This window comes from Megalobrama amblycephala, linkage group LG19, assembly GCF_018812025.1.
Source record: "Megalobrama amblycephala isolate DHTTF-2021 linkage group LG19, ASM1881202v1, whole genome shotgun sequence".
NCBI lineage: Eukaryota > Metazoa > Chordata > Actinopteri > Cypriniformes > Xenocyprididae > Megalobrama > Megalobrama amblycephala.
The window spans coordinates 10392463-10417690 of record NC_063062.1 but is presented as its reverse complement, the minus strand read 5'-3'; the positions used below and the strand labels follow the sequence as shown (position 1 = coordinate 10417690).

The window sequence follows — 25228 nt, the reverse complement described above, 5'->3', positions numbered from 1 at the left end:
GCTCTGGTAGGTGTAGTTATCTGGGACAGTGCAGGCTGACCTGTGGAAGTTAAAGTGTTCTGGGATGCTCTGTTGGGTGTAGTGGTCTGGGACAATGCAGGCTGACCTGTGGAAGTTAAAGTACGCTGAAAAAGAAAAGTGGATGAATGAGAGGAAGAAGAGGGGGATGAGGTTGAGAATTTGGGTGAAGTTGTGGAAGATGAAAGAGACAGAGGGCTGGTTGTTGCCTGGGAACTGTCACTGATGTTAGAAAGACTAAGTGTTATAAATGTTGTGGAGGAAGCGTTGAAAGCAAAGGAAATGGATGGGGTGGATGTGTAGGCAGGAGAAGAGGTTGACTTAATGGATGATGGATGGGTTGTTTTAGTAGGATAATGCTTGTTTGATGGTGTTCTTCCTCCTGTTGTAGGTTGAGGCCTGCTTGATGTTGTTTCAAATGATCCATCAGGACCTGAGGTGCATTGCGAGAGACATATTCTGATTATGTTGCACATTTAACTGAAAACGTATGTTAGTAGTGTACTGATTTTATTACCGTTATATGTTCTTAACAAAATCCAAAGTTCAGACATATTGTATAATTTTCTTTCAAATCACATTAAACATCATTGTTCCCTATTTTAGGACATTACTTATTATGATGAAAGTATTTTCAGAAACATATTAAACATATAATTACCTGCTGGTTTAAAACAATAAACATCAAACTTTCTGCTGATGCTCGTTCTCCAAGGAGTAACGCCTGAACTGTTCTGACCACATTTTTCATTTCTTTCAATTCGAGGAATAACTGCTATTTGCTCTTCAATCCAACCAAACCTGTGTGAAAGAATGATATTGGACTCTTAGAAGAAACAATCTATAGAGTTCAAATATGACTTCTAGCCATCAAAAAGATTCAGAGTTGTACTTCAAGGCTCTATGAAGTATGTAAGAAATGAAGACACATTATTTATACACATATACACACCAAAAAGTGATGTCAGGAGAGGAAAATGATATTAATGACCCTATACAAGTTCGATTAAACCATTAAAAGTTTTAGTTTTTTTAAATATTTTAAATATAGGGGAAGAACAAAATACTAAACTTGGTTAAGGTATTTATCTGACAAAATAATTTGGCAAAAAAAGGCAAACTACAGCTACAGGTTTTATTTTCTTATGTAAAAATAAAATAAAATAAATGTATAGAAAACAAGAAGCTCACAAGAAAAAGCATACACTAATCAGTTACTACTATTATTATTATTATTTTTTTGCATGCGTTCATAATTTATTTGTATGACAGCCTGGCCAAAATTATGTCTGCACAATTTAGCAATTTTTTTTAAAATTTATTTATTTTTTCATAATCACAAATAAAACAATTGACTCCAAGCACAACTATGCAATATGCTTAAAAATCTTTTACATCTTTTTTCACACTTTTTTGAATAAAGGGTAAAGATGTCAATTTTCCTATAGGCCAGACATCACTTGGCCACTACTGTATAATTAATTAAACAGCATGTGACAACACACATAATATTATATTACCATATTTTATTTCAATTAGTATTGTCTGGTATTGTACTTAAAATTTCATATAGAAGGCATCATTTTTTTTTTTAATGTTATTTAGAAATAGGAATGCTATTTCCTAAGTAATTCAATATCATATATCTACAACAATATTTTAATTGACTATTAAATTGCTATTTAATTGTCTATAATTGACTACTAAACAAACCATTAAATAGTGCTTTACCTGCATGTCTGTAAGCCATTTTGGTTTGCTGTCTTCACTTCAGCTAGATTTGCAATTCTCATTTTAATAGCCTCACATGCCTCTCTGGCTGTGGTGGCATTAAAACCGTACATGTTATTCTTGGCTTGGACTAACAACACTCCAGAAATTCCATCATTTGTAGGCACTAAAAAACAACCAAAATTAAAATGCAAAAGTATAGATTCACAAACAATTCAGTGCATATAAATCAACAGAAAAAGTAAGAGAGAAACCTACCTAGGATTTGACTCACATCTAGACAGGGTGTGCTTGTAAATAAGAAGAACAGTTGACAAAATGCTAACCAGACTCTAGCCATGACTGCAGAACATGCCACCATAACTGCCCAGAAGCTTGAACACACTCAGTCTGTTGATGCTGCAGAAAAGGACCCATAAAAATAGGAAACAGGAGGTTGAGGATGATCTGTAAGATGACCTTCGCAGAGAGGGCATTTAAAGCTGGGGCAGAGGACAACTGAAAAACTTTCACTTCCTGTGGTTGTGCACCAGTTATGTCAAATATCTTTAAACACATTCAATATATCATGTGCATATAGACATTTTGGACAAGTTGGAAAAATATCCAACTTCCAGCCAGCTATATAGGGCTCTGGAGCAAGTTTATTATCGGGCACCTATTGGGCATCCCTTAATGAAAGTACTAAGTAACTAAACAAAATATTAATTTGATGTTTTAAAGCTGAATTATAAATTATTGTTATAATTATTAGAAATTTATTTCAGTTTAAATTCATTGTGGATGTTGACTTAACATTCTTGATGTCCGTGATGTTTTTTTTTTTTTTATCCAAATGAAAATATTTCCTCTCAATGTCGACAAGAGAAAATTTTATAAGCCTAATGTGTAGCATCAGTGACAGCCGAGATAGGCCTGCTTCCTTCTTCAGGTTATTCTTTCCAGTGTTGTCTGTGATTATGAAGGCTAAATAAACAGAAAGGCTCATTATCCACGTCGCTTTCAAAACAACCAGCCTGACATGCTATTGCAAGAACAGTGAATTACAGGCTATAGTGAAGACATAACAGAAAAACATAGAAAGCCTCTCCTCTGAATGAACCCACAGGGGAGATGTACAAAATGACAGGAAGTTATTCAAAGCATCCTGTGCCATTTTGCAGATTCACATCATTTATGATTTCATCTCTAAATTCCTGAGGTAGAACATAAAAACAGCTTTCCCTGACTGTGCTGAAAGCACAGGAAATAAAACATGACAAAAGGTTTTGACTTTGACTTTCAATATTATACTTTTGACATTTGAAGAGGTTTGTGTTCTCTGCTCCTTTTATATCACCAAACTAGTCACAAAATGTAAAAATGTTCAGATGGCAGAATCAAATTGAATTGTTGTTAGGCATTTAATGTTTACAGCAAAATCACAAACAAAGCTAACTGGGGCAGTGGAACTTGTCCTATTTGTGCTGCTTCACTCTGCTTGAATAATACATTTACAACAGAGGGGTTTGAGTTTCCATTCCTAGTCTGTAAAGCACTGGTAGATCTTTATCACTGTCCCAGTAGCTGCCGAAAATAACAGAAATACGAGTACAAAAAGACATTACATTTCTCCAGTCTTTGTACTGTATTTTTGTATTTATGTTTCTGTTATTTTCGGGAGCTACTGGGACAGTGATAAAGGTAAATAGCCCACATCATGCCTGAGTCTGTAAATGGCCGTTAACAAGAGGCCAGAGACGCTGAAGACAGACACAAAGAGGAGAAAATTCTGTAGCAGGCAGAGCTGCTCACTGTTCACGATGCTTGAAATATAGGAAGAAATTAAAGATGAAAGGGCCCTTGCACCCGGGGCCACCACCACCAGTTGGCCTTAGGAAAACAGTGAACAGTGGGCAACATGCATGTAAGCGAGTAAAGTCATTTTCGTCCTTCAGGCCAGGACTCTTATCAAACATGTAAAGTTTGGGGCAGATCGGACACTGTATGTCTGAGTTACAACAGCTTCCTCTTTCATGGCGAAACATCATATTTGTCAGGCCACCACGGACACACCCTTCTGTGAAAACTCAAGATGTTTGTAATTTAACATCTCTAAGGCCTTAAGATTAGACTTACCAAATATGATGTTGATCTGGTTAAATCTCTATGAGGAGTTAATCACAGTGTAAAACATGCCATTCCTGTTGCCCACAGGTGGCGCTATGAGTGTAACTGAATATTGGCATGTATGTATTCAGGCCAGCACTGTAAAAAAACATGTGAAGTTTGGGGCCGATAGGACATTGTATGCCGGAGTTACAACAACTTCCAACAAGTTTCATGGCGAAACATTGAATTTTGTCAGGCCGCCACTTCAGTGAAAACTCAAGATCTTCGCAATTTAATGCTTCAAAGGCACTTTAGATTAGACTGACCAAATATGATGTTGATCTGATTAAAGCTTTGATTGATTATAGGAGGAGTTTGTTGAAGTACAACGTGTGGAAATGGCAAAAACTGCACAAATTCTTGCAGAGAAAATTCAAAATATCTCACTTCCTGTTGGGTTTTCAGACTTTGGACCCAGGGACTTTTTGTAGGTATTGGGCTGTTACATGTGTCCTACCGAATTTCATACTTTGTACATGAAACGTAGCACGCTTAGGGCGCTTAATTAAAATTTTGTAGGTGGAGCTATAGAGGCATTTTGCCACACCTAATTCTGAAACCCATATCTGACATACATTTTTACCACTTTTGACGTGTGTTCAAAGTTTCATGAGTTTCTCGAGCATGTTTAGGCCCTCAAAAGTGTGATTCTTTTCAGAGAAGAATAATAATTGATTGAGCAATTACAATAGGGTCCTCACACCATCGGTGCTCAGGCCCTAAATATAAATACTGAATTAGGGGTGAAGGTTTATATGAATGTATGTCTGAAGGCAACTTACTGTCTTCAGAAAAGTTTGGCATTTTATTTTCCTCTTACCTCCGAATAAAGTAGCTATTTATAAGCACAGTGCTGCTTTGTTTACAGCGGTAACCAAGGAAACGCTGTATCACTGCTCTTCCATAAGCGCCACCTGCTGTCAGAGAGTGAATTTGCATCTCATTCAGCCTGGTCTGCTGTTTTTGTTTCATGCTTTTTTGTGTGTAGCATATAATTTCACAAAGATAAAGTCAGACCGTTCTGTTTTTGCTTTAAAGGTGCCCTAGAACTTTTTTTAAAAGATGTAATATAAGTCTAAGGTGTCCCCTGAAATTTTAATTCATTTTTTTAACTGCCTATTTTGGGGCCTAATTAGAAATGAGCCGATTCAGGGTGTGTGGCCCTTTGATTCTCAAGCTCAACGCCCCAAGAGCTTGCGCTTGCCTTAAACAACATTAAAAAAAGTTCACACAGCTAATATAACCCTCAAAATGGATCTTTACAAAGTGTTCGTCATGCAGCATGTCTAATCGCGTAAGTACAGTGTTTATTTTGATGTTTACATTGATTCTGAATGAGTTTGAGGCTGTGCTCCGTGGTTAACGGCTAATGCTACAATGTTGGAGAGATTTATAAAGAATGAAGTTGTGTTTATGCATTATACAGACTGCAAGTGTTTAAAAATTAAAATAGCGACGGCTCTCTTGTCTCCGTCAATACAGTAATAAACGATGGTAACTTTAACCACATTTAACAGTACATTAGCAACATGCTAACGAAACATTTAGAAAGACAATTTACAAATATCACTAAAAATATCATGTAATCATGGATCATGTCAGTTATTATTGCTCCATCTGCCATTTTTTGCTATTGTCCTTGCTTGCTTACCTAGTCTGATGATTCGGCTGTGCACATCCAGACATTACTGGCTGCCCTTGTCTAATGCCTTTCATAATGTTGGGAACATGGGCTGGCATTATGCAAATATTGGGGGCGTACACCCCGACTGTTACGTAACAGTCGGTGTTATGTTGAGATTCGCCTGTTCTTCGGAGGTCTTTTAAACAAATGAGATTTATATAAGAAGGAAGAAACAATGGAGTTTGAGACTCACTGTATGTCTTTTCCATGTACTGAACTCTTGTTATTTAACTATGCCGAGGTAAATTCAATTTTTGAATCTAGGGCACCTTTAAATCTTGAAATTAAATCTAATTCAAATAGAAAACAACTGGTCATGCAACGTGTGTAGCATTTTTGTTTGGATTGTGATTAAAATGCAGTGGCTACCTCTAATTTGAAATGGCTAGATATTTTTGTTTATAATAATAATAATAATAATAATAATAATATCTGCAACCAGTATCGGAATCTGCCAATTTGCTTGTAAAAATAAATAAATAAATAAGAATCTGAATTGGCCGTGAAAAATACTAAATACAATCTCGGCTGTCTTTTTCTTCAATAGGTAGATAAAAACACATTACAAGTAACATGGGTTAAGTAATCAGATTACTTTTTCAAGTAACCAGTAAAGTAACACGTTACTTTTAAACTTACATCAAAATATTTGAGTTACTTTTTTTTTTTTTTTTTTAAAGTAACACAAGTTATTTTGTTTTCATGAGTAAGTGCAGAGTTGTGTGTGCTGTGTGAACATGATGGTTATTGTAGTTCTAGACTAAATGCAAGCATGCATTTACTCAGGTCACTTGCACAAAAACAGATTCAGTATCCAAAATGAATAAAAACAGTGAACTGGAAACTCGTAAACCAGCAATAATTAAATATGTTAAATAATACAAATATACTTTATGTATTTAATCTCACTTTATTAACCGATGTCTATGTTGCTGACCTTAGATGATCCAATTCACTTATACAAATAAGCAAAAATGACTTCAACACTACATTCGTGTTCATTTATTTATTTTTGTTTTTATTGCTTAAGAGTGTTGAACTTTCTTCCCCTTATTTCTATTCTTCTGTGATCCACAATGCAACAAAGGGAGTAACACAATATTGTAATGCATAACTTCCCCCAACACGGTTTGTAAAGGTTGTGTTAATCAGTTTCGGAGAAAATTACTTGTAAGAATGATCATCCTAAAGGTGTGATAATGAGTAATCGCAAAATAAATAAATACATGGACACAATATACTGATATATCTTTGATTTTAGACTATTTTTAATATTAGCCTACCTTAATATTCCTCTAATTTAAAAAAAATATCCATAAGGGGCCATTCATTCACACAGAACATGTTTTTGTGTTTAAAGATGTGAGACGCAGACCAGTGTAATGAAAACATTCAAGGGACACGTTTTTTGAAAGAAACATATTTTAACCTGAATGTTGTGTTTTTAGGGGTTTGTTTCCATTCCATTGCACTACTTTTCCATTGTTTTTCTATGTAAACCTTGGATTTTTCCCCATTCGACTGCCCAAAGCCAAAATACATTCTGTGTGAACAAGTCCTTAAAATGCTGTCATACGTGAGGCGCTGCAAAAGACACTGCACTGCACTGCAAAAGTGCAATGCTCAAAGAAGTCCGTCTGGTGTCTAGCGTATGTTTACAAATGGAAAAGCAGTGCAGGTGGAATGCAATAATGGGCCGTTCACACAGAACTCATTTTTACATGAGATGTTGGAAAAGACGCAAGCGCAATGGTTAAAGACATCCGTCTAGCATGTGTTTACATAGAAAAACAATGAAAAGCAGGCAGAACCTGATTTCATCCAGTGCAACATGTTCCTGAATCAACATCCTGGAACAACATTTCAATCAACCAATCAGATCTGAGGGACAACTTTATGGACAGTTTATGTCAAGTTTAGGCTTATAACCTGGGTTAGGTTTTTCTAACATCATTTCCCTCTGATTTTAGGAATAACTTAGGGGTAGGGATATTGTTATGATTACATTTTTGGACAGGAATGTTGTTCCAGGATCAACAAAATATGTCAGCAAAATCAGGAAATGCGGAAAAGCAGTGCAGGTAGACTGCACAAACGCGTTCTGTATGAAGGGTCACTTAGGGCCTGTTCACAATGAATTTATTTTTTGCGGTTAAATATAAAATTTAAAGTTTAAAGTTCCCATAGAAAAACAATGGAAAAGCAGTGCAATATGGAAAATGCATTCTTTGTGAATTGTCCCTTACCATGTATAAAACAACTGTTATACCATATACAAAACATGGTAAAACAACGCCTTACCATGTACAAAACAAATATCAGACCACTATATGGTGTAGTTGAACAGTCAAAATCGAGTATTGAAGAGACCCGTGTAATAATACAGTGCATTAAATGGTGGTGCTTGTAAATAACCTTGAACTTTGCCATGTCATTTTGTCCAGCACTGATTGTGGTTCAAACATGAATGATAACTCAGATTGTGTGGTTTATTTTATGTAGAGGTGTGCTATTATTATTTTCTAAGTGATCAGGCTCAAGATTTGGACAATAAAATGGGATATTTCCAAGAGACTTATGTAGGATGATCTATATTTTATGATCAGAATATTATAGACACTGCTTGAGGAACCACCCAGACACCCTAGCGTAAGTGGAATTTGCCTGCTAAATAGCACTCACATTTTCTTCAGAAAATGTAAAAATCTAGTCAGTCTTCAGGCTTGGCATCGTTATCAATATGCTATTAACCCTACCCAGCTCATTTCAGGATGTTGAGAGGCACTATGGTTCAATTAGTCAAGGATGAGGTGAGCTGTGTTTCAATCCTTATGGTAGCATAGAGTTTCTGCTCCCTCTGAGGTGGTATAACATTTCCTCATAAATATTTGAACTAGGCTGCATGTTGGTGAGTCTCCTTAGTTCCCATTGCATTCACTTCTACAGGAACTCTTGGGTCAGCAGGAGCAAAAAAAAAAAAAATTTTAAAACAGCTCAAAATTTCAAAATTTGAAACTGGTTTCAGTCAGAGCGATGACCCTAAGGGCTACCTCTCATGGAGAGCTCCAGGCTCTGACTTCAATGAAGACCTCTGCTTCAGACAGCGGTATTTTTAAGTCCCTTTCTCACAGCAGCAACAACATGGGGGGACGATTCGAAAGCATTGAGGAGATTAAAGGAATTTCAAAACCCACACACCCTCCTCGAAGACCTGTACGTGCAGTCCGACCTGTGAGTGCTCTGAGTGGCAGCGGCTCCTTCCTGCAGATCAACCACCTGCAGGGAGAACTAGTGAGGAAGAGGAAGGTAAGTGCTGACAGGATGGAGAACAATATAGGGCACATTCTGGCAACATTAGGATGTATGGATCAATAGAATTCTGTATTTGAGGTGTTTTTCACTTTTTCTGACGTGTGTATGTGTATATATATATATATATATATATATATATATATATATATATATATATATATATATAATAAGAATTAAAGCAACACTATGTAGTAATTTTCGACCTCAAAATAATGTCTCTAAAATTATTTCAGTGGTAGAACAACTCTTAATCAGATGAATTTACTGCCGCTGCTACCTGAGCAGCCTCCTAGCGGCTACAACCACACTCTGCAAGTTTCGTGTTCGGGTCGGTACACGCACAGCTCCCGCCCATCCCCTGCCAGCAGAAGAGTGCGAACCTCCTTTACAGCATACGTCACATATTTTACTCCTAGCCTGAGTGGAGTTATCCAACAGCTAACTATAAGTCAAAACGATATAATATGCAAGTCTCAAAACCATGCGGACAACATTTTATTCTATTATACAAAATACACCCTTTGCAAACAATGCTACATATGAACTATGCGAGCAAAAAAAACTAGGCTAACATACTACCGTGCTTTTTTGTCATTGTACTTTTCAATTCTGGAGTAACAATAAATAAAACTATGTAATGATATTTGTAGAACATAGTGTAACAGGGGCTACTTTACCTGGTTGGTGGACATGGTTTCCAAATGAGGTTTCTGCATGGTTCAGTCAAAGCCACTGGAAGGCAAGACTGCAACCTTTAGCCAAAAAAGCTTAACGGCTAACGGTAGGTGTCCAATGGTGTGGGGCGGGCGGAGCAGAGCGAGCGTTTTCAATTAATTTCCTATGGAAGTCGAGCTTCACAGTCCCACAATGCACCTCGCGAACGTGAAGCTCGACTTCCAAAGGAATTAATTGAAAACGATCGCTCTGCTCCGCCCGCCCCGTGCCACCCGCCCCGTGCCAGTGGACACCTACTGTAATGCTAACTGGCGGTACGCATTGGCAGTACGCAGGGAGGAGTTCTGAATGGTGACATGGTAGGCTGAGAGGTGTCGCATGTGATTAAGTTAGCTGTTACGCTTTCTCCAATGGTAAGAGATACAGACCCTCTTATCTCCCTATAATAATACGATCTCTGGTTCGGCCATTTTGTCCGACAAAGCATTTAGGAGTTAGAAGATTAACCTCGGTGGACTTGAACTTGAAAAATGGTGTGTATTGACGTCTTTTTGCGTTTGAAATAACATTCCTTCTGATGTTCATTCATGTTTATTTGATGCTATAAATTAACTAGTAAGAAGAGATGATCGGTTCATGAACTGCTTGAGCTGAGGCACTTCAGCAATCTGTCACGAGACATTAAAGAGCCACAAAACAGTTTTTATTGTCAATCAGTTGACTCTTCGCAAAGACCCCACCCCCCTTAGTTACTTTTGCTTTATCCGACAATCTATGGTGCTGTCACGGCACACACAGTGAAAAATACATCGCGGAGCAAAGAGGACACTGACAACACGTCGACAGACAAGAAAGAGCAGGTTACTTATGATATTAAACAAAGTCCCAAATTGTGTCAATTTTTTAAGAAATTCGAACAATAAAAGCCGTTTTGTGGCTCTTATAATGTGTCGTGACCATGGTCGTGACAGATTGCTGTAGCGCCTCAGTTCAAGCGGCTTGTGAACCGAATCATCTCTTCCTACTAGCATCAAATAAACATGAATGAACATGAGAAGGAAAGTTGTTTCAAATACGGAAAGACATCAGTGCACACCATTTTTCAAGTTCAAGGCCACCAAGGTTAATCTTCTAACTCCTGACTGCTTTGTTGGACAAAATGGCAGATTCAGCATTATGATTGGTTAGATCGTTTGTCAATCAAACTCCGGGCGAAGGGTCAGTTGCACTTATCAACCACATGGGGGAACCGTGAGCAAATGTTCCATGTTGTTGCTTTAAAAAATAACAAGTAGTTGAAACATTCTTCATCAATATACTTTGTGTCTTGGATGCCTAGTGACCCTCATTGTCACTGTATCTGTTTTCAGGAATGTGAGGACTTGAAAAAGGAGAACAAGTATCTGTCTAACGAAATTCACATGGAAAGGATAATGATGAGAACTGAGAGTGAGCTCACCATGAGAAACCTGCGGAATCTCAACCAGGAACTCCAGGCCCAAGTTAAAGAGGTGTTCACATTACACATCTTGAATCATAGAAGATGTAGAAGAACAAGAGAGAGAAGAAAATAATACAAATGAAACCATGATTCTGTCCCTTCTTTCCTTTGTTATAAGCTGAAACAGAAGCTCCATCTCAGCCAGCAGAGGGCGACACTGTGTTCCAGGGCAGCTGAGGATGCTGATAGAGCGCGAGCAGAGGCGGACAAGGGCAGGGCACTGGCAGAGGCCCGAGCACTAGACAGCAGGCAAGAAAAAGATCTTGCATTAGCTGACAAAAGACGGTTCAGCGATGAACTACAGCTGCTGAAGAAAGAGGTACACACACAATATCATACAAGTATACACACAGGATGCAAAATAATGCTATATATGCCTCCACTGAATTCATTTGCATACTGTCATCCATAGCACAATGATGTCCAGCTACTTTTAGCACAGGCTGAAAAGAATTACTTTGAGACTAAGCTTAAACTAGACAGGGCGTCAGGAGAAAAGCATGCTCTCCTGGAGGAGAACAGAATACTGGAAGATGAGAGGAACACGTTACGACACAAACTCAAAGAACTGACTGAGGAGAATGTGAAGATAATGGAAAAGTAAGCTCACAAGCATTCAGCAATGCCATTTATCTTTGGTAATTTAAGCAAAAGGTCCTGCCTGGCATGACAGAATTCAGGCCATTATAATGCAATAAAAGCTAAATAGGAATGGCTCATGATGCTGTCTGTCATTGTCATTCTCCCCCTCCGTAGGGAGGTGAACTCCAGACGCAGAGCTTTGGTTGCTGAAGAGCAGAGTGAGAGAGCCAATAAAGCCCAGCAGGAAGCTGAGCAGGAAAGACATTTAGCTGAGCAGGAGAGGCAGGATCGCACCAGGGAGTGTCTCAGCTGGAGAGAGAAACACCAGGCCCTGGCAGAAGTCATCAGAGCACAGGAAGAGCTCAAGTCTCTGAGGCAGACCAAAGCAGTAAGTCCTCTTGATTATAGGGTCAGTCCATGAAGAGAGTTCCTTTTGCGTCCATCAACAATATAAGAGTACACAGAGAATTTTACTTTTATTTGCATGTTTTATTACTTTTCCTTTTTATTATAGGCATTTTTATGTTCACAATTCAACAAATATTCAGTAAAATATATTAAATTATGTTTATTATGATGATGATGATGATGCTGAAGTGATGTGTGGCCAAGTATGGTGTCCCATACTTGGAATTTGTGCTCTGCATTTGAGTATTGAACACACACCCAGAGCAATGGGCAGCCATTTTTTGCTGCGGCACCCAGGGAGCGATTGGGGGTTAGCTGTCTTGTTCAAGGGTACCTCTTGTGGGTAATGAGAGTGGAAGAGAGCACTGTCCTACCTACATTTCCTGTAAACTATATCAACCTTCTGGTTACAAGTCTGACTCTCTAACCATTAGGCCACAACTGCCCCATTATAAATAATATATTGGAATACATGCTTGTTTAATTTTACATACATATATATATATATATATATATATATATATATACACTTTTATTCATTTTAATACTTATATTTATATAATACTTTCATTCAGCAAGGATGCTTTAAATTAATCAAAAGTGACAAAAAAGATAATTTAACAAAATATTTATTTTAAATAAATGCTGTTCTGTTTTTCAAAACTTTATATTTATCAAAACAACTGTTTTCAACACTGATAATAATACATATTACGGTTGAGCACACAAATCAGCATATTAGAATGATTTCTGAAGGATCATGTGACACTGAATGCTGAAAATTCAGCTTCACCATCACAGGAATTTTAAAATATATTAAAATGGAAAGTAATTGAATTGTAAGAATATTTTTTTAAAAAAAATAATATTAGTGTTTATACCACTATTTTTAAATGAAATCTTAGTTGACAAAACATGAAAAATTACAATGCAATAAAGCCTTAGCGAAATAACCCTAAAAACACAATTGAAAATGGAAATGTCACTCACCTTGTGAAATGACTCTTTAGAATTTTCTTTGATGGCACTAACAACATGTACTCACATCTCACTTCAGTGTCAAGCTAATATTAAGAGCTACTTCCTGTGTATGACTGAAAGCGACCAGAGGGTTAAGATCCTAAAAAATCAAGATGGCACACCAAGGAACTTTACGGTAAAGTTTCTTTTCAGCATATTAAGAAAATATTAATAAACAGTTTTGTTACTAAATAATGGCATTAAACAATATGCACCCAACAGGAAGGAGACCCTGTGTACATCTCCACACCTGACCTCAACAGTGAGGATTCAGAGAGGAGGTCAGGGAGGCAAGTCTTTTTTAAAGAAAATTCATACCAATGCTAAACTAAAATGAATAAATGTCTTGACTGTTAATTTGTCTCATCCAGCAGAACAATGTTCAGGGTAGCCGCACCTCGAGTTGGAAGAGACACTGGCCCAGCCCACTTCAGTGAGCTGTCACCAATGGCAGACTCCCACGATTCTGGATTTTCAAGGAGAAACAGGAAAGTGGAATATTTCTGGATCCCCACTGATGAGGAATAATTGCACTTACAACAAACACTTAAGCTGATCAAGTTTTTCCTTTATTGTAAATTCAGCAATATTGGTGAATACAGCACTAAACAGCCTTACAATGACATGATCATAAGCCATTTCATTTGACAGTTGGACTGCAGTTAACATGTTGGCAAATGTAAGTTTAACAAGATCGACTGTCAAATACAATTAAACACCTGTCAATAAAAGGTTGTTTGAGAACCCCTTATTGACAAGGGCAAAAGCCTTTCCTCTTTAATGGGCATCAAGGATTTTTATTTATGTTTAATTAAAAGGCAGGTTAAAATAATCCACCAGTTTGAGGTTTAAAATTGAAATAATTTGCTGCAGATCAGTGGGACCTGAAGCGCAACATTACTACTGCCATTAGACAGAGAATACGTCTCTGTTACCTTGTCAGAACACACTGCAGACAACATTAAGGAAGTAAGGCTGGGGCAGCAGAGGCATTAAGTTGACACTAGTAGCTTGATATCTGAATCTTCAATGGAAAGCACTTAAACTCTACTGCAAGCTGAGATATTAGGTAGTGTGTTGTGCAAAACTGAATGACTAGGCAGTTGTTCTGGATCTTAATTCAAGACTAAAACTTTAGACATATCAGAAGCCTGCACTAAATAACGCTTATTCAGTAGGAGGTAGAAGTGGAATCTGCTAAAGTTACAGTGATTACAGGTTTAGATGTTTAAATCATGCACGAGGGTTGAAGGATATTGCAACCGACCCAGAATAACACTAATAAAAGCGTCTACAGCGTAACCTATAAAAGGCCATTCAACTAGGATCTCATGATTAATTTTAATCAATCCCCAAGACTGCAAACAAATCATTGGTTCTATATAGTGACAGCTTCACTTTCGCTGAGACACTGAAAGGTTTCCTGTCCTGTGCCTTGTGAAACAAAAATACAGATTAAACCAGGCAGAACATGTAAGGAAGATTTGACTAACACTTTCTACTGAAAAAGCACAGTGGTTGATTTATCATCTAAAAATAAAACCGATAACAAGCCGGACATTGGTTAGGATACAAGGAAACAGAGACATTATGATATTGGTATTACTATGCCGTTCATTTAATTCATGAGCCTAGCAGCAGTGTAATATAGCTGGCTGAGTGTGAGCTACTGCAAAGAGTGTGGGAACCAAAGAGAAGACAGCAAGTCATGTAGCAGGAAATTAATATGTACTATGAGGATTAGTCCCTCCTCAGTCGGCTTCCTCCTCTGACTCCTCTTCCTCAGCCGTCTCAAGCCAAGTCAGCCACTGGTTCACCTGAAAAGAAAAAGATCTGTAAATATACATGCTTGTACTCGGAGAGAGGGGGAAAAATGTTATGTTTGAGAATACTGTAAAGTTTGAAGGAGTTAAATAAACACCTGGAATAAGGCTTTTCCTTTTCCGGGAAATTCTTGGGAAATGTCTTCTTTCCAAGAAAGGAAAGCTTCCTCCTCAATGATCTCCATGTCATACAAGTTGACAAAGTAGCGAAGCAACATACCTAAATTGCAATAAAAAAAATAAGAGCCTCAAACCTCAATTTAAAAAAAGTCATGGTTTTATTGATCTCAACAGGGACAGAATGTTACAATCTGAATAGTTTCTGTACCTTTTGGGAAAGCGTTGGCATTGCAGTGCACCTGCAGGGCATACAGGGCACTGACCTGCAGGTCAGTGTGATCGTGGAGGAACTTCTGCAGGACTGGCTTGAAGGCGAGTAATAGTGCCTTCTCCTGGTCCAGCTGCTCTTTAGAAGGGGAAGACAGTTGCTCGTCACCCTCGGTCACACCAAGCTCAGCAAAGATGTACTGCAGGAAGCTGTTAAATAGAAAAACAACAAGGCATGTTAACTACGACATCAATTATAACAAAGTCTTGCATATATATGCGTTTATGGATGTGATGCAGATAGAGTGGGTTGTACCTCGTCATAAGTATGTTGACGAAGCCCTTGTCTGTGTGGAGTTTGGGAGAAATATTGTCTTTGATCCACTTGTAGATGGTCTGAGGGGAGGGGTCTGCTTTGATTTGCTTCAGCAGTTCCTTCTCCAGTTTCAGCAAGGGGAAGAGGAAACTCAAACCTTTCCCCTCAAGAACCTCCAGCATACGGTCCTTATTCTGGTCAATTTCTGAGAAACACAAAAATCTAGTTCAAGACAGGATGTAATCCAAACCAATCCCATTTAATAAAATTAAAAAAAAAAAAAAAAAAAAAAAAGTCAAATGCAGCAACTGTCCAGTCAGATTAGATATTCTGGGAGAGTCACATAATAAAAACTTAAGTGTAAGAGGAAGACTTACCAGGAAGCATCTTCTGCATGTTGACCTTGCTCTGCTGAAAAAGATCTGTGAGCCACTCACGGTCCTTGAGCTTGGAAGCTTGCTGCAGGCAAAGCAGGAAAAGAGGAAAGTGGTTGCCATTCTCGAGTGGATGAGCCAGTTCTGCCACACTGACCAGCTCAGCAATGATGGCTCGTGCTGCAAACTGGGCTAGGTATGACTTTACCAGAGGAATGTCCACCTCAATCTTAGGGCACTGATCCAAGACATTCAGCAGAGCCTGATGACAAAGTACAATTATTGGAATTAGCAGTGAAGTGCTAAATGAAAGTCTTTTGATTGCTTAAGAAAAAAAAAAAAAAAAAAAAAAGCAAGGTTACTTACATGCATGAAATTTTCCCCAGTGATGACGCCCTCAACACGCAGTGTGTTGATAAGAGTGCTAGCTTGTTCCCGGTCTTCATCAGTCCTCTCCAGAGAACAGAGGATGATCTTACTTAACATCTCTGGCAGAAAATGTTTGGGAGCTTTCATCTCTTTCACACCACTGACAGCATCCTCCATGTTCTTGCTGTTCAGATACTCAGTCACAATGTTCTCCTGTTGTAAACAAAGTCAGTAAACCATTAGAAAGTCTCTAGTAACCAGTGATTTAATGCTTTGAACACAAGTAGTACAACAAAACAAAGACACCCACAGTCATTTTCAGCAGTTCTTCCTTAGCAGGTGCTGGTTTCTTAGTAGTCTTCTGAGGTTTCTCCTGGATCAGAGGGGGGTTGGTTTTAAGACCAAGTTGAGGAGGCTAAAAAGAACACATGAAAGATGAGCAACACACTGGCAAGATTTATATATAAAAAAAAAAAAAAAACAGCAATTAATTGCTCCCAAATGTAATCAGTTGTCAAAAAGAGAAAGAGTTCAGCAAAGCTTAGAGAGATTTCTACCTGTCCAAGTGGTGGAGTCTGTGTCCGTGGAGGCTGAGCACTGGGAGGAATCATGGTGGGAATCTGGGGCTGAAGTTTTGGCACTTGGTTTTTATTCAAAAGGAAGGACTGAGCAGGTCTAAGGCTGATCTGCAAGAATGGATCATGGAAAAAACAAACAATGTTATGTTAATAACAAAGATTAAAATGTTTAAGACCATTGTGCCAATTCACACCCTCATATCTCATAATCGCAGTCAGCGGACTGGATAGGAGCTTAAGAATGAGGGATAGGAGAGAGGCATAAGGAGGAGATAAAGAAAAGGAAGAGACAGATCAGACAAAGAAAGTAAGAAAACTACCATCCAGTTGAGTCCCTCAGAATAACGCGTCTTTTTATAATCACAGGGTGCAAGAGGTTTTAGGTTTACTCAGTGTTTAGTGTCTCTGGTTTACCTCATCTGCATTGAGCTGCCCTTTCTTGAAGCGCGGAGGCATGTCTTTAGATTGAGCTTGTTGCTGGTTCGAATGGTTCTGGTTTTGATTGTGAAAATGCTGATTCTGTCCCTAACGATATACAATTATTTAGCAATCTCATAAACTGCTTTGAAAAAGGTAAATTATTGCTGTTAGTGCTGAAAAAAAAAATGTTTATGCTTACCTGGTTAGACTTGATGAAGGGCTTCATACCCAAGTCAAACTGTGACTGTGGTTGGGAAGTCATGTGTCCACTGTGGCCATTGAAAAGAGGATTTGTACGATGACGTCCAAGGGTGGGGGAAAATCTGTCCTGGATCACACCTGGACCAGTCCCTATGCCAATACCTGCATATACAAATGCATGTAATATGAAGACATGGCATTTTTTTAAGAGACAATTGATAAATACAATTCACAGGTTCTAAACTCACCTGGAATCTGACCAAACATATCGGCCAATCCCCCAAGAGTTTCTCTATCCAGTTTCATCCTGTTCGGCATGAAGGGGCCTTCTAGGAAGAAGTCCATTCTCATTCCCTGGTTCATGGGTGGAATGAAAACACCCAAATCCTTCACAAAGGGAAAGAAAAACCTCTAATAACCAACACTGTATAAACTTATTTGTTTCTAATAGCAGAGTCTGTGACTCCTTTACAGCCTAAAAATAATATTGACAGTTTTTGTAAAAACTGAAAAATAAAAACCCTCACTGACTCACCTTCACTGCATCTTGACGAATCTGGTTAATCGTCTTTGGTCCGTTGTCAATAAAAGCTTTGCGAGGAACCCAATTGTTCTCTCTCAGCTCCACGGTGTCCTGCAGTAGGAAACGAATCCTTGCAGGCAAATCCTTGTTGTTCATTAAGGATCGCATTCGGCCAAAGTACTGATCCATTAAAGACTGTGGGAAAGGCAACAATAAATGAGGGCGCATTTCCGCAAATGACAATAATGCTACTCAATGGCTATATCATTCAGTATTCAATTTTATATAGGAGCCTGCAACAATTGTTTTATGGTTGAAACTCATCCCTTAATCACCAACACCCTAAATCAACCCTTAAAGGTGCCATCGAATTGAAAATTGAATTTACCTCAGCATAGTTGAATAACAAGAGTTTAGTACATGGAAATTACATACAGTGAGTCTCAAACACCGTTGTTTCTTCCTCCTTATATAAATCTCATTTGTTTAAAAGACCTCCAAAGAACAGGCGAATCTCAACATAACACCGACTGTTACGTACCAGTCGGGATCATTAATATGTACGCCCCCAATATTTGATTATGCCAGCCCATGATCGAGGCATTACACAAGGGCAGCCAGTATTAACGTCTGGATCTGTGCACAGTTGAATCATCAGACTAGGTAAGCAAGCAAGGACAACAGCGAAAAATGGCAGATGGAGTGTAATAACTGACATGATCCATGATAACATGATATTTTTAGTGATATTTGTAAATTGTCTTTCTAAATGTTTCGTTAGCATGTTGCTAATGTACTGTTAAATGTGGTTAAAGTTACCATCGTTTCTTACTGTATTCACGGAGACAAGAGCCGTCGCTAATTTCATTATTAAACACTTGCAGTCTGTATAATGCATAAACAACTTCATTCTTTATAAATCTCTCCAACAGTGTAGCATTGGCTGTTAGCCACAGAGCACTATCAAACTCATTCAGAATCAAATGTAAACATCCAAATAAATACCATACTTTAGCCGGGCACACATTTAACGACTAGCTAAAACATTCTAAGACTGCGCTCAACATACAGCGATTGTTTCCTGCGACTGAAGCAGATTTATATACTTACACATGGAATTTGAACACCGACTGTAATCGCAGACTGAACGCAACTGGCTCTGACTGGACGCGTTTGAGCGCAATCAGTCATAAGTATCAATTTACATTCATAATCAGCCTTACAATCGTTAAGTGTGTGCGCAGCTTTACGCGATTAGACATGCTGCATGACGAACACTTTGTAAAGATCCATTTTGAGGGTTATATTAGCTGTGTGAACTTTGTTTATGCAACGAGAGCTCGGGAGGGGGCGGAGAGCGTGAGCAATTAAAGGGGCTGCAACCTGAACCGGTGCATTTCTAATTATGCCTCAAAATAGGCAGTTAAAAAAAAAGTTAATTAAAAAAAAAAAATCTATGGGGTATTTTGAGCTGCAACTTCACAGACACATTCAGGGGACACCTTAGACTTATATTACATCTTGTAAAAAAAAAAAAAACATTCGATGGCACCTTTAATACCTACATATGAGCATTATTTAACTGATATAATTGTGTACTTTGAAATTAATCCTGTAATGCTACTTGTAACAAATGTAACAAAATTATTTAATTAAAAATAGTAAAAAACTTGAAAGACATGAAATTGGTGTTTCAATTCAGTCAATCCCCTTTTCCACCGCTGAATAAGAATAGTAACCCTTAACTAGTGTTGTCACGGTACCAAAATTCCAGTAGTCGGTACCGATACCATGAAAATTTTACGGTTCTCGGTACCAATTACGGTACCACAGCAAAATCTGTTGGAACTATTTTACTGTTTTATATAGCCAATTTTAAAAACATTAAATATGATTTGGAACGTGTGTGTATGTTTGTGTGTGTATAGGCTGCCTCAATGAAATAAATTTTGAAATATAAAATAAATAAATAAATAAATAAATAAATGCTCAAACATCCATTTTGTACTGTTGAAAAAACGAGCATATGCTGGTGTGTTATGAAGCTCGTATGCTGGTTTGAGCTGGTGTATGCTGGTCAAGTGCTGGTCCATGCTGGTCTTAAGATGGTCCTGGACCAGCATGGTCCAGCAAAGGACCAGCATAATCCAGCTCAAACCAGCATACCAGCTTCAAAACCTACCTTACCAACATATGCTCATTTTTTCAACAGGGGTAACAAACGTGCGTGTTTATTTTAGCTATTCCGTCAGTGAAACAATATACTAGCCTGTAAATCTATGAAATAAATATAGGTAAATAATGGTAACCTAAATAATAAAGTTAAATATTATTTTAAAAAACATTCGTTTTTTATTTCCACACAAAGATGCGTCATATAGCCAATGTCCCGTTATTATAGTCTTTGATATAGCCTACCGCTCTGCGCTTTGAGAGGGATGAGGATACGAGCAGGAAATAGACCATTTCTCTTTAATAATATCTTCATGTTATCTCCTGATGTTACGAGCAACTGACACTTGTTGTAAAAGGTCTGAAGAGCGAGTTTTATCCTCCGCAGGGGTAAGACATTCAGGCTATGTTGGATTTAGCGCTGCCAGAGAAAACGAAAGTAAAAATCACCGGCGTGTGTGAAATGCGCTATACAAATAAACTTGACGCGCCTTATGAAGTCTAATAACAAGCACAAACTGTGTTAAATAGAAATTGACGTGCAAGCAAAAAGGTTTCTGTCCTACGGTGTTTCTTTTACTTCACCACAGTAAAGAATGCGAATAGCCTATAATAGGCCTAAATGCGAACGAAAGGAACGTTTATAATCCCCTGCGTGAGTGAAGATTTGGGAAAAGAAGCAGAGATTCCATGTGGAATAACTAATGTAATATTGTTAATATTGTAATATTGTGGAATAACTAATGAAATTCTCTGCTAAGCAGGAGACCAGATCGCGATTCGCAAAACAGAATACAAAGCTTAAATTTATGGACTCACGTACCTCTGTCATTCGGCATGAACCAATATGTTTCCATGGCTGCGATGTCACATTTAATTGCTAACCTATTATTTCTTTTGTAGCTAAACAAAGCTTTGTGCTTCACTCGTGTCATATTCAAGTAAATACTGCCAACAGCCTTATCAGTGGGTACCGAATATACCCGGAATCTCGGTACTACCGGTACTACAGAAATACGGGTATCGTCCCATTTTCAAAATTTCAGTACCGACTTGGTACCGAAGTACCGGTACTTTTGACAACACTACCCTTAACAAAGGTTCTTGGGCTAGGTTGTACCTTGGCTTTTTCATGGTCGAGTCTGGGCCCCACAGTCCTCATTATCTGACAGAGACACTCCAGATCCTCTCCCATGTCCTTGAGCTGGACCCTCTTCTTTTTCTCCAAAAGCTATAGAAAGTGTAGAGTGCGACTAATCAAAATCACTGACTCACCATTAACCAAAGCACAAAATAGAGTGGAACTAAATTGAGTGGGATACACACTGTTTTGATGCACTTATGAAGGATAGATTCATGGATGAGGTCAAGTTTGCCGAGTTCTCCGATGAATTTGATATTGCCAAGCATCTTGATCTTGGCAATGGCACGCTGCTCCTCCTCCTCAGAGGTGAGAGGGTTGTCTTGTTTGTCGTAGACTAAGTGCAAACATACATTTGAATATTAGAAACCTGCCACAGAGCATAATGCCTTGCAATAAAACAAGGATGTGAGGGGGAAAAAAAGTGACTCACTGTCAACATTTTTGGCGCGGTTCTCAAATTCATCTTGAAGCTTGGTAATTAGAAGTCTTCTGAAAGTCTGCAGGCAAGTTATGAAAATAAATATGGTGCACAATAAGAAAATTAAACTAATTAGCAGTGTTTTTGGACAGCTCTTCCAGAGTCAACAAACCCTTAACACACAGATATGACATTTAATTTTTAATGGCATTTAGGCACTCACTGTGCTCTGCTTTTGTGATGACTGGATTTCAGGTGTTGGGCCATCAAAGTTTGGTGCATCCTCTGCCAAACGCAGACATAGCTGAGCATAGAGTGAGCTGTATTTGGGCTCTTCTAGGGCTTTGTCTACGATCTACAGGAAACAACAGAAATGATATGTAACCACATGTATTTCAGTAATGTATGGTATGTGTAGCTATATTTATAAGATTATTTCATTATCCTAACATGTCTATTATCACTTAGTCAAGATGATTTGGAATTTCAAACACATGAAATGCTTTGTTGTTGCTTTTAAGACTTTTGGCATTAAAATATTCCTCAGAACTTTTTTTTTTTAGCAGTGGCAATGTAATCTGTCTTAAAACTAATATCTGAGCAGGGTTATATAATACATTCTAAATATTCATTATAATAATTACCACCAAAATGAATCAATCAATTACATGAGCAAAACGTATAACCAACACTACCATTAAAATGTTTGAGGTCAGTAAGATTTTTATTTGAGAGAAATTAATACTTTAATCAAGAAGGGTACCTTAAATTAATCAACAGTAAAGATAATGTAACAAAAGATTAACTTTAAATGCAATGAATAATTTATAAAGGATCATCTGACACTGTAGAGTGTAGTAATGGCTGCTGAAAATTCAGCTATGCATCACAAGAATACATACATTTTAAAATATATGAAAATAGAAAAGTCCTTTTTTAAATTACAATAATTTCACATTATTACTATTTTTACTGTATTTGATCAAATAAATGTAACCTTGGTGAGCAAAGACAATATATTTTTATTTATTTTTTAAAATCATATCAACTTTTAAAAGGTGGTGTAAATTGACCTATATTTTGGCCATTCTATATAAAAGAGCAATGCTAAATGTCAACCTGGTCTAATAAAATTCGTGAACACCGTTATGAAGTCAGATGAAAATGATAAAACAGCTGGTAATCAAGTTTGTATGCATTAAAATGACGCAAAAGCATCTTACCAGCAAGATGATTCCTTTGAGGACAAGTTTAGAGTCTACACCCACATTGAGAAGCTCAAGGCATAGCTTGTCAAACTTTTCAGGGGTCAGCTTATTAAGTATGCTAAAAGAAAAAAGCAAAGAACAAACATCTTGTACCAGTTAAAACAAAGACCACAGTTTACCACATGTAAAGATTTGTGCTTATCTTGAGCTTGAGAGCATCAGCTGACACAACCACAAAAACATGCTCAAACGGCCCAGAGCACAATGAACAAAAGAGCTCAAAAACAGAGGCTTCTTTAAGCTCATCACTGCTGAAGTGAATATTCATGCTCCTTAAGGACACTTACCCTCTCACTTTCCTAAATATTGCATCGTGATGTTCTTTTTCATTGGAGGAGTTGACATCTCGTCTAGTGCTTCGTGAAGGAACCCATCTCTGAACGCTAGGCCCTGGGGTTTTCCCCAGGTACTCGCTAAAGAGAAACAAAGCAATTAGAGCCTCTAAAGCATGTTAAAAAGCAGCATTGTTCTTGAATTTAGCAAGGCATACCTGTTGCCGACAGTCTTGGGATAGTGCTGAGATGCACCCCTACCTCCTCCTCCGCCCGAAGAAGCACTACAACAAAAGCAATATTAGATTATACAACTTCAGAATGCTTTTCACACAACCATCACCAATACTTAACTGGCTTACACTTATCCTATTTGTTGTGGTGTGGAAACCATTTTAACCAGTTTAAATAGCAGAAAAAGTAACTAGTGGACCAGTTAATACACCTTATGACTTTATCTTTAATGTGGAAAAAACCCCAATATCTGAGTGACTCTAGTCAGGACATTTTAAGACACCCATCTAAAAGAATTCCCCCATCTTGTTCAAAGACGATCAATTATTTCAATCTTCAATTCAAACATCCTTTTAAAAATTCAGGCAAATGCTTTACCCCTCTTTCATGAGTTAAGTTAAATCGACTGAACTGTCCACTTGCTCAAGGCGATTGGTGCGGCGTCAATGCAGATGCTCGGGTCTAAAACGCAACTGAACCAGTGTGCGATAGAGAGAAATGCCAGTCATTAACACAATGTTCATGGTGCTTAATCTGAGAGTAGACCTATACATATCATTTTGACCTGAAAAGCTTCAACATTGGGAAATCCCATTTAAATTGGGTGCCTCAAAATGAAGCATTTTGCTGAACAATAAATGATGTAAATGCATTTCTAGGGTAACAAGTGATATTATAGGCTATAGCTAAGCTATGTTTCTTCTATTGATGTTAAGAAAGACTGGTAGCAAAGTCCTGACCAGTGCTTGATGTTTGATCTCACCTGAAACGAGAAGCACCCCCTTCTGCAATCACACTCTCCACTTTGGCGGCTTGACAACGAAGAATCTTCAAAAGAATAATAATCAAAGGGCGGGGTGGGGAAATCCGAACTGTATGAGAGATAAAGAAAAAAAGAGAGAAAGAAAGAGTCAAGGAAACATGAGAAAACACAACTAACAGGTTAAGAAATTATTGCGTATTACACACATACAGGAAGTACTAGTTTGATTAGAGATTTACTGATTTACTCTTCCTTAAAACGAAAAGGCCTACATCAGAGATTGAGCAAACGAATATTTTATTGTACGAATATATGACCGGAAACAACTGGTTTTCCTCTTTCATAACAAAAGAGGCGAGACCTTTAGCTTGCTAACACAGTAACAGAGGCAACAAAGAAAAAACGGAAAACACCGAACAACGCCTGAATAATTTTTTATTATTCTCTAAGCCTGAAAGATGACCGAATTACTAAATAACAAGACGTAAACAGATATATATAACGTACCAACATTTCTTTGGCGTAATGGCTAGCTAGCTAGCATGCTGTTTTTGGCCACGCTTCAGGACACGGAGAAAGGCCAAAATAGACATATATTAAAGTGTCTAACGACTGACAAGTATTTTAATATTTTATATTAACAGAATACAAACAGAAACGCTTTCAGGTGTTTGTTCTATAACGACGCCATTTTCTGCATTCACGCTCTCATAAGAGCAGCCATTTTATCATACGTTATATACAAAAGAACCTACCTTTACTAAAGCAACCTCAGTTTTGATTTAGGTTTTGTTCTTCTAAAAGAGAAAAAAGGATGAATATAAAAATAGATATGTTTTGGGAGTATTGAAAGAGTAACCGGTCAGGCACGATCGCAGCTCACTGTGGGTAAGAAAATGTTATGCGCGAGCCACCTCCTGACTGACTGCTTGACGTCACACAGG

At 37.9% G+C, this 25228-nt stretch overlaps 2 protein-coding genes and 1 non-coding gene across 11 annotated transcripts in view; 1 reads left to right on the top strand and 2 right to left on the bottom strand.

The window, feature by feature from the left end:
• Positions 1 to 13760, top strand: part of LOC125254056 (polyamine-modulated factor 1-binding protein 1) — a 16268-nt gene extending 2508 nt beyond the window's left edge. For 2 of the 7 annotated variants that reach the window (XM_048168434.1, XM_048168431.1), the window contains 8 exons: positions 8719 to 8890; positions 10942 to 11082; positions 11191 to 11391; positions 11485 to 11672; positions 11829 to 12042; positions 13120 to 13218; positions 13305 to 13372; positions 13454 to 13760. In XM_048168434.1, the coding sequence (XP_048024391.1) occupies positions 8726 to 8890; positions 10942 to 11082; positions 11191 to 11391; positions 11485 to 11672; positions 11829 to 12042; positions 13120 to 13218; positions 13305 to 13372; positions 13454 to 13610 (1233 nt within the window). In that variant the 5' untranslated portion in view covers positions 8719 to 8725 and the 3' untranslated portion in view covers positions 13611 to 13760. Of the gene's footprint in view, positions 1 to 8715; positions 8891 to 10941; positions 11083 to 11190; positions 11392 to 11484; positions 11673 to 11828; positions 12043 to 13119; positions 13219 to 13304; positions 13373 to 13453 lie in introns of all 7 variants that reach the window. The other 5 variants (XM_048168435.1, XM_048168429.1, XM_048168433.1 and 2 more) reach the window with 4 other exon arrangements.
• Positions 13630 to 25228, bottom strand: eif4g2b (eukaryotic translation initiation factor 4, gamma 2b). Of its 3 annotated transcripts, none has more exons than XM_048168418.1 (22): positions 25040 to 25227; positions 24285 to 24393; positions 23900 to 23994; positions 23506 to 23571; positions 23303 to 23428; positions 22971 to 23073; positions 21971 to 22102; positions 21760 to 21826; positions 21512 to 21663; positions 21306 to 21416; positions 18026 to 18208; positions 17739 to 17877; positions 17489 to 17652; positions 17284 to 17394; positions 16849 to 16977; positions 16602 to 16706; positions 16289 to 16504; positions 15926 to 16184; positions 15549 to 15753; positions 15234 to 15442; positions 15004 to 15125; positions 13630 to 14899 (listed from the first exon to the last, which is right to left on the bottom strand). In XM_048168418.1, the coding sequence occupies exons 3-22, from the start codon at positions 23908 to 23910 to the stop codon at positions 14834 to 14836; spliced, it is 2676 nt and encodes an 891-aa protein (XP_048024375.1). In that variant the 5' UTR covers positions 23911 to 23994; positions 24285 to 24393; positions 25040 to 25227; the 3' UTR covers positions 13630 to 14833. The 3 variants fall into 3 exon arrangements, with proteins under 3 accessions (XP_048024375.1, XP_048024376.1, XP_048024377.1); XM_048168419.1 differs by lacking the exon at positions 25040 to 25227 and adding an exon at positions 24792 to 24950; XM_048168420.1 differs by lacking the exon at positions 17284 to 17394 and having other exon boundaries at positions 25040 to 25228.
• LOC125254884 lies at positions 17060 to 17240 on the bottom strand. Its single transcript, XR_007181791.1, has one exon. It is a non-coding gene; the product is annotated as a small nucleolar RNA SNORD97 (small nucleolar RNA).

Bases quoted from the DNA above. Each gene is read 5' to 3' on its own strand.
- eif4g2b (XM_048168418.1), bottom strand. The intron at 16,978-17,283 runs GTAAACCAGAGA...CCATTCTTGCAG, and splicing joins GGCAGCTCAATGCAGATGAG to ATCAGCCTTAGACCTGCTCA. The intron at 15,126-15,233 runs GTACAGAAACTA...ATTGCAATTTAG, and splicing joins TGCCAACGCTTTCCCAAAAG to GTATGTTGCTTCGCTACTTT.